This window comes from Portunus trituberculatus, chromosome 50 (assembly GCF_017591435.1).
Source record: "Portunus trituberculatus isolate SZX2019 chromosome 50, ASM1759143v1, whole genome shotgun sequence".
In the NCBI taxonomy this organism is placed as follows: domain Eukaryota; kingdom Metazoa; phylum Arthropoda; class Malacostraca; order Decapoda; family Portunidae; genus Portunus; species Portunus trituberculatus.
Window position 1 is genome coordinate 26,969,973 of NC_059304.1, and position 13,608 is coordinate 26,983,580.

The window sequence follows — 13,608 nt, forward strand, 5'->3', positions numbered from 1 at the left end:
CTGTGACTTTATTTTTTTTTTACTGATTTGATGTTCATGAATGAAAATATACGCGACCGCAACCAACTGCATATTTGTAATCATGGCTACGGTTAGAAGGAAACTGAATGATACTGTTGCACCACGCAACCATGATACAGCACACCGATACGCAACAAGTGGGTACAATACCCTGTTGCACCGTAGCGTATCACTGAGTGATACGCAACGATGAAACGATACATGGAAATGCAATAAGTGTGTACGCGCCTTCAGGTTTGTGTTGACATCAGAGAGAGAGAGAGAGAGAGAGAGAGAGAGAGAGAGAGAGAGAGAGAGAGAGAGAGAGAGAGACACCGCGTAGTGTAGTGGTTAGCACGCTTGACTCACAATCGAGAGGGCCGGGTTCGAATCCCGGCGCGGCGAGGCAAATGGGCAAGCCTCTTTATGTGTAGCCCCTGTTCACCTAGCAGTAAATAGGTACGGGATGTAACTCGAGGGGTTGTGCTTTCCCGGTGTGTGGAGTGTGTTGTGGTCTCAGTCCTACCCGAAGATCGGTCGGTCTATGAGCTCTGAGCTCGCTCCGTAATGGGGAAGACTGGCTGGGTGACAAGCAGACGACCGAGGTGAGGTGAAAAATTACACACACACACACACACACACACACACACACACACACATCTCAAGCAACCCAAAATAACACTGGGGAACATAATTTTTGTTGAGTTAGTTCTGACAGTTGTTATTAAGTAATTTTTGGATGGTCGAATCTGAAACTAATATAAGTTTTTCTCTATCACGTCAAGTTTTTTAACTATAGGATTTTTGTTTTCTTAAAAAAAATATATGAAAAATACTGTACATAACAGTTACAGTGCTTGTTTTATAAAAAAAAAGTTGCAAATATTAACATACAATGAAAAACGAAAGAAATAGGCATAAATAGAATGTTCATTTATCATTATCATGTTTTTACAAAGGATAAGGCTATAATTGTGTGCATATTAAGGTAAAAAATTACGCTTGTAGCTTTTTCTGGAGTGTTCAACTTTAGGACTATCGCGTTTGATGCTCCAACAATAGTCAGCGATCTAATGGACATCCCATCTACCCTGGTAACGTTCTTCCATAACTTTAAAATCTTGGTGAAATCGTTCACCTTGCTCGTCGCTAACTGCACCAAGATTTTCCGGAAAGTTGGCAATATGGCAATGCAAAAAATGTAATTTGATACTCATGTTGCAACCAAGCGCTTTGTAGCTCTCCAATAGTTTCTGAAATTTATGTGTTATTACTTGAAGGTGTATTTTTTTTATTTATTTATTTATTTTTTATTATTTATACCATGTGGGCTTATCACGGGAATTTATGGGCTAATGTGGATACTGTTTAGGGTACCTCCTATCTAGGAAACCGTTGCCCCGAGTGAGGAAGCCCAACCTACACTCAGACCGTGGACAGGATTCGAACCCGTGCGCTTGGAGACAACTCGGACCCCACTGTACCAAATCTTTGAATGATAGCCAAACATTCTTTTCAAGGTCTGACATAGTACCGTGAACTGTTCATCTTTGATGAGCTGTCGAATTTGTGGATCATCAAACACACCGGCCTTGTTTTTTTTTTCAGGAAATGTCAAGATGATGTACTTCAAACAGTAGCCATCAGTTGACAATGCTTTTAGAAATTGTTTCATGAGACCTAGTTTTATGTGCAGAGGTGGGAATATTATTTTCTTCTTGTCAACAAGTGACTCATGTACAATGTTAGGATCTCCAGGTTTAAGATCAGATCTCGGAGGCCAATGCTTCTCTCGAGCTCTGCTATCCCACATACAGAGAAAGCAGAGATACTTTGTGTATCCACGTTGCTGACCAAGAAGGAAGGACACCATCTTAAGGTCAACACAGATGAACCAATTGTGTTTGTCATATTGCAATAACTCAATAACTCTCTTTACATCTCCATATTCTTCACAAAGACAGACCGAATGCCCAATAGGGACTGCGCCAAACACATTGCCATGGTGTAGGACACACTTCAAGCTCCGATTTGAGCTACCAATAAACATTCGCCATTCATTTGGAATGTAGATTGAAAGCCCTAATTCCTTCAGTAAACCAGGAATGTTATGGCAAAACAAAAGTGCTGTCACTTCGAAAGTAATACAGAAATGTACTTTCTAGGGTTCGAAAGTATGATACCTTCACTCTTTGTTGAAGTAGGTTTTTCTCGTTCAGTCTTGATGCTAGTATTTCTGAAACTTTTTTTTTTTTTTTTTGATAGGCCCAAATCACGTGCTAAATCATTCAACTCGTGCTGCTCAAATCCCCTACGAACTGGATCCTCGTGAATGTCAAAATTTGCATCATTGCTGTCACTGCGTTCTTCATCATCACTCAGATCTTCTAAAGGAGGTAGTTGTTCGAAAACTGGCACTGGAATTTCAGTTGAATGAGGCATTGTTCTTATACCTGACGGTATATTAGGATATTCTATTTTACTTATATTTTTCTTGTTAAATCCTGATGTTTTCACTCAACAAAAGTAACAGTCTGTGGAATGATCTTTTTGCTCTCGCCAAACCATGGAGATACCAAATGGCATCTTTTCACATGTTCCTTTGGTCCACATCCGTGAACTCTCGACCTACTGCTTGGATGTTTTGTGAGGGGCCCATGGCTTGTCTTGATCACCGAGTTTCACTTTAAAAATATGCGAAATATGCTTGTTGGACAAATACGTTGATATTTACCCTCTGACTTGTAATGGTGAAACTATCACATAAATAACAGGAGTCAGGATTGTTTAGGCAATTACAATGAGACGTAGCAGGAACAGACATGATCTGAAACAAAAGAAATATATACCTATGTAAACAAAACACTAAGCTGGAATAGTTACAAGGTTTGGAAAAAAAAACAGCATTATACGAAATAAAAATTACAATGGTATGTTGTATGTTAGGAGGTGCACGCACCTCTCACCGCACTGTTTCAATTGTGATTGCACATACAAGTTGCCGCATAGCTCTAGAATCAGTGGTTCCCAAAGTGGGCGGTACCGCCCCCCTGGGGGCGGTGGAAAGATCTGGGGGTGTGGTGAGGAAGAAGGGGGCGGTAGGGGGGCGGCAGGGTGGCATGAAGAACAATTATTATTAACTTTTTCTTCTTTACAAAATCTGAATGACAAAATCTATGTCACAAACACTAAGCTAAAGGAACACATAGGCAGTTTTAAGAAAATAAATTTGAAGTAAGATTTATAAACGAATGCTTTATTTTGTTACGTAGTCCAAGTCAAAGTCAGAAGTTCGAACGTTTGTTTGACGATTTGTACAGTTTGAACGTTTAGTGTTGCACACAGAAGTTAGATGGCTGTCAAAGGGAAACTGCGTGAGACGTTTCTATTCACTGTTTGATACAGTTGTTGAATTCTTCCAAGACTCCAATTCTGTTCTGTGTGATGAACTAAGAAACATGAAGCATGACATTGCTTATTTGGCAGATATATTCACAAAGTTCAATGAAGTTAATTTGCAGCTGCAAGGAAATGAGGCTAACCTAATTAAAGTCAAATCAGCTATCTCCACCTTCCTGGCCAAGTTACAGTTATTCAAACGAAACATAGCTCGTCATGCACTCTACCAGTTCCCAAGCCTCTCTGAATTGGATAAGGAAAAAGGCATATCAGACGATGACCTTCAAGTGTATTGTACACACCTGGATGAACTGCACAGAGACATGTCTAAGAGATTTGAGGACATTTTATTGCTTGAAATACCAGACTGGGTGATCAATCCATTCCTAAATGTCAACGGTGAGGAAACTGGAGTGGCAGAGGAAGAACTGATTTAAATTCAAAATGACATTGAGCTAAGGCCAAAGTTCAAAAAGTCATATCAAGATTTTTGGTTACAAAAAAAAAAAAAAAATCTCTGACTGCTATCAAGTGCTGTGGAACAAGGTCAAGATGTACTTTATTGCCTTCCCAACATCGTATTTAGTAGAACGGGGCTTCAGTGCAGTCGCCTTGCTTTTTTCCAAGCAAAGAAACCGACTGAAAATTACTGACCGCGGGGATCTACGACTTCTTCTTAGTGAGTTTCAGCCTGATGTTGAGAAGCTTATGTCCCTGCACCAAGCACATCCATCCCATTAATATTAAGTGTGAGACAATGAAGGAAACTGGTGGAATGTTTATTTACCATTCCATGTTGCTGAAACAGTTAAAACTGCTAAAAAATAAATTGGTTTACTAAATTGGGTTTTATTTGTGAAATACACAGTTGTGTTTAACCTTTCTCTTTTCAAATTGCAGCATACCAAATATCAAGAAAGAGGTGTTTGTTTCCATATGTGTCTGTGTGTGTGGGGGGCGCTAGGAATTCACCGGGGAGCCAAGGGGGCGCCACCCTTCAAAAGTTTGGGAACCACTGCTCTAGATGAATCAAATCGTTATCAGTTGGCAAGTTTTACTACAGCTAAACAGTGGACTTTTGCTTAACTTTTGCTTATCTTGTAGGTAAGCTGTTGAGAAAAAAAAACTTGTGCTAGAAAAAGAAAACTACAGATTTGGAATGAACATGCTAATTTTTAGTCTAAATAAGCTAAAAAATCTAGCTAAAAAAAAAAATAAATTGTTCCTCAGTCTAATTTTAACCATTGTACTTGTGAAGTTGCATTGCAGTTATCTGATACAGTGCCACATATAATTTATGTGCCATTTTGCTTACATTTCCAAATTTAAGCACCAATTGTCAGTGACCGCATTCCCCCTACTCCTCCCTTCCTCTGTCTTTCCCCTCCCCTACATCCCCCCTCTACCCTGCTATCTCCCTTCTCCTCTCCCGCGCTTTCTTCCCGTCTTCTCGCCCCCCCCCCTCTCACACTCCTTCCTCCTACCAACAACCCCGTCCAACTCCCGCCGCCCACACTGTCTTTCCCTACTTTCTTCTTGCACTCTCTCTCCAGTACTCCTACCGACTCACTGCTGTACTGCTGCCAGAAAAATTGGCGGCGACACTAAAACCTAAAATTCTCAGCCGGAGACCCAGGAGTCTATCTTAGAATAGACGGACTATACTAGTCACAGTGATCCAATTACTATTACACACACACACACACACACACACACACACACACACACACACACACACTGAGTGACGCCGGTTTGTTTCAGCTTTCAAGTTGTAACTTGTCTGGCTGCGGCCGGGGAGTGAAAGGATTACGAACAAGATAAAAAAAAAAAATAAATAAATAAATAAATAACATCTTCTTCCAAGAATTCGGAGAAACGGCCATTATCACCGTCTACTTTCTCTAACCCCGCATGTCTGCTCAATCTATGTAATCTCTGCCTCTGTGTTTCTTTATGTTTCTATATAAAATGGTACATTTCTGAAGTTATTCCCAGAAACTTTCGTTTCACACCACCACTGAGGTAAAATCATAAGGTGTTTTCTGTATATTGCATAAAGGTTTCGTAACTTTCGTTTCCTCAGGCGTAAACGTGGCAAATGAGCGGGTGAGGGTGACATTGTCGAATTTGTCGCTTCCTTCACAAGTTCACCATCACCGCATGTGCCACTCAGTGAGTGGAGGAATCCTGAATGATGTCCTGTCGTCTAGACACATGTTCACGCTATGCGTCATTCCACTGCTTCAATCTCGCCATATGGCCACGTTCATAGCCAAGCTATGGCAGTTATTTACAAGGTCAATAGGTACTTCTTGAGAGAGAGAGAGAGAGAGAGAGAGAGAGAGAGAGCGCACCGATCAGGTCGGAGATCTGGTGAGATGTGGCAACACTAGGGGAGTTCCTGTGGTTTCTACGCCTTAGCTCTATATCGGCCATTTCTCACTGCGACGAGTGTCAAGGAAGGCAGGAGCTGCGGTCCTGCCTTCCTTGACACTCTTACACTTTCACAAAGGCCTGGGTTTCAAGACCCAACTCTAGTAGGGCTCCTACAAGCCCATCCAGCCATCGTGCTGGTAAAAATAAAACAACAACAACGACACTGCGACGAGTATAACACACTATAATAAGAGAGAGAGAGAGAGAGAGAGAGAGAGAGAGAGAGAGTTACTATATTTTTCCTTTTATTAGTTCTTCTCTCTCTCTCCCTTGTTGACCAATAGAGTGGCTTCATATATGTGACGTCAAATCAGCTGGGTGGAGCTGCGTAGGGAGAGCCGAGAAACGAGGAGAGCGGGCGGGAGGCGTATATTAGGATATTGTCCAAAAAAAATAATAATACCGGAATAAAATATCGACAAAAAGCTACCGGTACGCGGTATAGTGAAAACAAAATCACCGGTAAAGTGGTTTACCGACGTGGCTTTAATATCAAAAATACTGATAACACTTAAGATAAAATACCAGTATTTCAGTACACATTTCTAGTTCAGAGCGCTTGGATATGTTGCATTGAAAGGCCCTCTCTCTCTCTCTCTCTCTCTCTCTCTCTCTCTCATGTATACAACTGTTTTCCCTGGTGACATCCGTTCTCTTCATATAAAACGAAAACTAAAATAAAAGCATCTTCCCCCTCACAAACTCTCTCTCTCTCTCTCTCTCTCTCTCTCTCTCTCTCTCTCTCTCTTTTATATATATATATATATATATATATATATATATATATATATATATATATATATATGTGTGTGTGTGTGTGTGTGTGTGTGTGTGTGTGTGTGTGTGTAATTCACTGTTTGATCTGCTGCAGTCTCTGACGAGACAGCCAGACGTTACTCTACGGAACGAGCACAGAGTTCATTATTTCCGATCTTCGGATAGGCCTGAGACTAGACACACACCACACACCGGGACAACAAGGTTACAACTCTTCGATTTACATCCCGTACCTACTCACTGCTAGGTGAACAGGAGCTACACGTGAAAGGAGACACACCCAAATATCTCCACCCCGGTCCTTTGGCTTGTGAAGCCAGCGCTCTAACCACTGAGCTACCTGTGTGCGTGTGTGTGTGTGTGTGTGTGTGCAAGAGACCTTCAGACTCAAACTCAGCTTAGAAAGGAACACTGAAGGGAAAATGCCATTCTTCGACGTACTAGTCACACAAACTGGGGAAGATTTCAAAACCAACGTCTACACCAAGCCGACTAACACAGGGCAGTGTCTAAATGAAAGAAACGAGTGTCCCCAGCGCTACAAAGACTCGACTGTTGCAGCCTACATAAGAAGAGCCATCATGCACTGCAGCAGGTGAAAAGATGTCCACAAGGAGATTACGCGATCCACCAACGTATTCTTCAACAACGGATTCAGTACAGAAGAAATAAACAAACTAGTCAAGATAATAAAGGACAAATGGCATAGAGGAAAACAAGACAACAAGGAGGAAAAAGAAAGCATCAAGATATAGTACAAGACACACCTCTCGACAATTTATAGAGGACGAAAAAATAATATGGCAAATCGTCAATAAAAATGTAACACCAACAAACCATGAAGAAGAAATCAATCCTCTCCATATTTGACAAAAACAAAAAAAAAAAAAAAAAAAGCTACCTCCTGCTTCGAAACAGCCCACCACAAGAAAAAGAAAAAACGCAGCAGTCTCATGTTGCATATTAGTTCACTTGCACCCAAGGGAACTGTGCAGCCCTTCAATCAACCTATATCGGCATGACGACGATGCGGTTGAACAGAAGACTCAGCCACCACCTCACATCAGGCGCAACCAAGAACCACTTAAAACAAGCACACAAAACTGCACTAACAAGACAATGCCTAGAGGAAAACACAAAAGTAATCACGACCTGCAAAGACAATAGACGCCTCCCCATCAAAGAAGCCCTTTACATTAAAAACTTGGAGCCAAACCTCAACATGCAAAACTTAGACATGCAAGCGCCCCCAAGTATGAAGCGATGGGAGAACATACCTGCGCGCACCCAATCAGAAGCCGAGCTGACCGTGCTCAGCGGCCAGCCAACCATATAAATGAGTGTACACAATTCACTTCTCACACAAGACTCTCACGGGCAACAGAGCAACGATGATCACCTATTAGACACACAGAGGAGGATTGAACTCGCAGGCAGGCAACTCTCACCGCCGAGCTAGGAAGCACCGGTACCCTCGCGACTGTGCCGACTGGCAAGGCTGTGATCATTAGCGAGTGGCAAGTCAACTCCAGCCTTATTTACGAGGATCCCCGCTTGGTGGATCCTGGAAAAGCCCTGTGTACTGGGGACTCCCTCCGGGTGAGTCCCACCCAGGCATCTTTTACTCCTACTTTATTTCTTTTTTCGCCCTTAGCGTCCACCTGGTGGTCAAGGTGAACCCTTAGGCTATATGCACGAGGGGGCCCCTTAGAAGGGGTGCCTTAAGCCACCAGGCCCGGTCGGGCAAACACTTTTATTAGGATCAGGGCGCGCAATAGGGTAACTACGACGGCTATTAGCAGCTGGGTTATCAAACCGTTGTGCATAGGCAGGCTACTTCTATATACTTAGCTGGGTCGTGTGTCGGGCGACTGCCCCTTGTAGGTAAATGTATTAATTTTGTAAAACGAAGATGCCACGGGTAAAAATAAAACACCCCAGACCAGACGGAGACTCCAAAATAAAACTGTTGAAGACCCTATCTGAAGAACTCATATACGCAACAAGAATAATTACAACAGCTGATGGCTTCGTGGTTCTAACCAAGGATGATGAGGACATTGACACCATCTTTTCCAAGAAGGTCACCGAAAAACTCAATGCAGCCCAATTCACTCCAATCATTCCCCCGGAACTCAGAGCCAAAAGAACAATACTGCTCTTCAATGTTGACGAATACATCTACAGCCATCAAGATAAAGATATAATTGAAGAAATTCTTGCCAATAACACCTGGATCACCTACATAGACAACATATATAAAATACCAAAAACAAGAATCATAAAGATCACCTTCACAGAAACTGCAGTGTCAAAGAAAGCAACAGAAAATGGAATACTGGCTTTCCACCTAAGGATTCCACCACACAATATAAAACAAGATGAATTCACACCAATAATGACATGTATGCGATGCTACAGTATTGAGGATCATCCAACCAACCAATGCCCAAAAACTAAGGAATTTAAAATATGTTCAGAATGTGCAGAACAAGGGCACACATATCGCGAATGCACAAACACAAATAAAAAATGCATCAATTGTAATGATAAACACAGAACACTGGCAAACAAATGTCCCCAAAGGAAAAAGGCAGTAGAAAACAAAAGATCACAACAAAACAACACAACCAAAACATACGCACAAACAACAGCAAACAAGCACGCATTAAGCTCTAACCCCATAATTGACCCACAGGTTGCAACAACAATAATGTCCTGCATGCTACACGCACATATGGTGAATTCTGCTACACCTGGCACATACAATGATGAATTTAATAAAGCACTATCACTCAATAACCTTCCCAAAGTAAACCTTCCGAATGATCCACCCTCAAAACTAATCCTCAGTGTTAACAAACCACCAATTATACAACATAAAATACTAACACCCTTACATGAAACACAACAACAGGAACAACAGCAGCAGCAGCAATTTCAACAGCAACAACAACAACCCAAACAGCAGCAACAGCAAAATCAGCTGCGCTTGTTGCAACAGCAAACACAAAACACACAACATATAACCTCGATAAGCTCACCTCAAACACTACTTTCACAAGTCTCTTATGACACAAACACAAGCAACATATTTCACTCACAACGGGAAAGCAACATTTCTCATGATCTCAGCATGCCACTCTTAGAACAAATTTCTGGTCAAGATATAGGACTACAACTCATTACAAAAAAAAGCAATGGTTGGCCTAAACATAAAACAATTAATCTAATTGACTTAAAGAGAGGAATTGATGAAGGTCTATACAAATACAGATACACAAATCCAACATATACAGATGAAGAAATATTATTTTACATATTAAATAACGATATTGATTTTACAAACTGCTGGCATATCTCTGACGACACACAATTTAACAAAACACGTAATGGGCTCCTTCAAGAACTTACCCCACCACCAAACACCAAACCACCCAAACACAGGCATAGACACTCTCTCACTTAAACAAAACAAAATATGGACACAATAACAATTTTACAACACAACGTGCACACCTGGAAGACAAACAAATTCCTACTAACAAATACCTACCTGCAACACAATCCAGACATCATACTGCTGAATAGCACAGGGGGTAAAGGACACAGAAACAATAAAAATAACTGGTTATAACACATATAAAATAAACAGTGAAAATACACTCCATGACGGCTCAGCAATGCTAATTAAAAACAACATAAAACACCAAATTACTGACGACTTCTACACAGATATACTGCAAGTACGTGTAAACACAAGAACCGGACCAATAAACATAGCCACTACCTATTTGCCACCACGCAGACCATACCTTCCCTTCCCTGACTTCCATCGATTATCATCTCAGAACACACCTACATACATAATAGGTGATCTCAATGCCAGACATACAATACTCAACAATAACGACTGTAACAATGTAGGGAAAGCATTAAAGAAACTAATAGACTATGGTAAAATTTATTTTCAAGGTCCTCATTTCAATACATTTTTCAGCAGCAACCACACATCATCTCCAGACATTGTCCTCACTAACAGTAACACATACCATAACATGGAAATCAAACCAGGGCCTACAACATCATCTGATCACATCCCAATGTTGATAACAATTACCACACAAGCAATTAAAACACCAATTATTCCAATGCCGAACTACAAATTAGCAAACTGGGAAAAATTCACCACGGAAATTGAAGAACACCAAACAAATATAGACACAAACCCGTACATGACCATACAACAACTACAAACATCTATACAGCAATGGACAAACACTATAACAAATGCAATGAAGAAACACATACCACTTAAAAAATCAGCCACACAACACAAACCACTTACAAATAACACAATAAAATATCTCACATATTGTGCTAAAAACATAACAGACAAAAGCAACAACACATTTTGGACAAGACTAAAATATGCAACCCTAAAAAGGATCCAGCAAGCAATCATAAAAGAATGTCAAAAAATACAAAACAAACAATGGGAAAATAAAATAAAATCACTGAACAACATACACAAAGACGCTAAAAAATTTTGGTCCCAGATCAAAAGGCTGAAAGGGAACCCAAACCCTCCAAACGATTACATTATATACAACAATGAGAAAATACACAACACAGACAAACAAGAAGAAATCTTCAGGGACATATGGAGCAAAACTTTCCAAATATCACCAGAAGAAAATACAAACTTTGACCAAACCACAGATAACATGGTAACCCAATTCATTACTAATAATAAACAACTTCTCAGACCATTTCCACATGGAGATCCAAACAGATTAGATGACAATCACCCGCTTTTATATAAAATAACCTCTGAATCTGTTTCATTTAAGATAAAAAGTCTTAAAAACAACACACCAGGTAAAACAAAAATTAACAAAACAATACTACAAAAACTTTCAATAACATCTATAGAAATACTAGCGAAACTACTCAACATTTCCATGTCCATGGGCTACTTTCCAGACAATTTTAAACATGCAAACCTAAAACTAATACCGAAGGCTAACAAACAACCAACGGATCCACAAAACTACAGACCAATCTCATTACTGGAGGTACATGGAAAGATATACGAAAAAATTATAAACCAAAGGCTAATATCACACCTGGAAACACACAACCTTATACCAGCTTCACAACACGGCTTCCGACAATACAGATCAACAAATACAGCCATAGCAACACTTACAGAATCATTAAGCAATGCACTCACAACTAATAAAGTCACCACCATTGTCACTCGTGACATCTCAAAAGCGTTTGATAAAGTATGGCAAGAAGGGCTCAGCTACAAACTAACCAAACTAAATTTACACCCCATATATATTAAACTTTTAAGTAACTTTTTGCATAACAGAACTGCAAGCATAACTATAAACACACACACAGGCCCACCAATAACCCTAAAGAGCGGAGTGCCACAAGGAAGCAACCTATCGCCAACCCTCTTCACCATATATACGTCAGACACCCCAATATCAGATCCACAATGCACTAACATCGCATACGCAGATGATATAACCCAAATAATATGTCAACCGGGAAATAACAGAAAGTATCTGGCACGAAAAGTGGGTAGAGAAATCTTGAAAATCAATGAGTTTGAACACCAATGGAAAATAAAGACAAACATAAACAAATTTACAATCCTCCCCATCTCTATTACAAAAACAGAACCAATAAATGTAAGCAACCAAATAATCCCATACTCAAAAAAGCAAACATCTTAGGCTTAACAATCACCAACAGAGGATATACACAGCAAATTACAAACAATGTAGCAAAGGCTAAACATGCACTGTACACATTAAAAAGATTTCACCATCTTAACACCAACATTAAATTACACCTCATAAAGGCTTGCGTCATCCCAACTCTTACCTACCCGGCCTACCCACTAGCATCACTGACTAAACAATCAATCAGGAAACTACAAAGACTCCAAAACAAAGCCCTACGATTTGCATATAATGAAAGATACCCATACACCAAGAACACAATACAATTACACCAATTAAGCAACCTCAAACCAATCAACATTACACTATACGAGCAAGCCAACAAAACAAAACTCACACTACAGGACAAGTTACAAGACACTATATACACAGACATAATAACAGACAACCAGAATAACACCCAAGATCATGCATGGTTCAGGAAAACAGCAAACCTACTGGAACAACAAGCACCACAACCACTTTATAATTAAGGGTAATCTACATTATAACACAACACACTACTCTACACACAAAAACACTGGTCAGGAACATCACTCACACGTCTCCTTACTAGCCCCTGTCCCTGACCCCCGCGCCCTGAGTCACTGGGGAGGAGGTGTACTGAGTAGATTAAGCGAGGCGAAGCTGACGGGTGCTGACGTCACATTCCAGCATCCTGACTGCTGATAACAACTTCAGTACTTTCCCTCCCCGAGTGAGGGGTTATCTGTACACTGAGAAGATCTGCAGGATCCTCAGCAGCGGGAAAGGTTGACAGTCAGACCGGGCACCCTGAGTAGTTGGCATGAGGGACTCGCCTCCTCTCATGCTGGCTAGGGGCAGAGAGGCAGGTAAACATCTCACAGGAGATTACCACGCACGGGTGACGGGGGGCTGCAAGGAGGAGACTACACTAACACACTACACACTATACATAAGAAACAAACTCAAAGTCTTATAATGAGTAAGATTAACTTAGTTTTTAAGAAGACTTTTACACTAATTTATTATTAAAACAAAAAGGAAAGAAAAGAAAAAAAATTGTTAAACTAAAATAACCCTGATCATATTATTATGTTACTTACTAACACTTACCTTAAAACATTGACCTATGTGAAATGAAAAAGAAAAAAAATATACAAAGTAATCTGAAAGAAAAGAAAGGAAAAATAACAATCAAATGAGCATGCAAAACTTAAACTTAACACAAATACTTACCTTATAGGGACGCACAGACAACAGAAAGCAGGAG

General features: G+C 40.4%; 1 protein-coding gene across 1 annotated transcript; it reads left to right on the forward strand.

Annotated features, from left to right (window-relative positions):
- Window positions 1–2,566: 2,566 nt before the first annotated feature.
- On the forward strand, window positions 2,567–3,836 carry LOC123499931 (zinc finger BED domain-containing protein 5-like). The gene is made up of 3 exons (XM_045248463.1): window positions 2,567–2,646; window positions 3,010–3,080; window positions 3,424–3,836. Exons 1-3 carry the CDS (start codon window positions 2,567–2,569, stop codon window positions 3,834–3,836), a joined length of 564 nt encoding a protein of 187 aa, XP_045104398.1.
- The last annotated feature ends 9,772 nt before the right edge of the window (window positions 3,837–13,608 follow it).

Excerpts from the sequence above, each read along its gene's own strand:
- LOC123499931 (XM_045248463.1), top strand. The coding sequence starts at position 2,567 with ATGGAGATACCAAATGGCATCTTTTCACATGTTCCTTTGGTCCACATC. Across the intron at positions 2,647-3,009 it reads ACCTACTGCTTGGATGTTTT|CTCTAGAATCAGTGGTTCCC; the intron begins GTGAGGGGCCCA and ends GTTGCCGCATAG. Across the intron at positions 3,081-3,423 it reads TGGAAAGATCTGGGGGTGTG|ACTCCAATTCTGTTCTGTGT; the intron begins GTGAGGAAGAAG and ends AATTCTTCCAAG.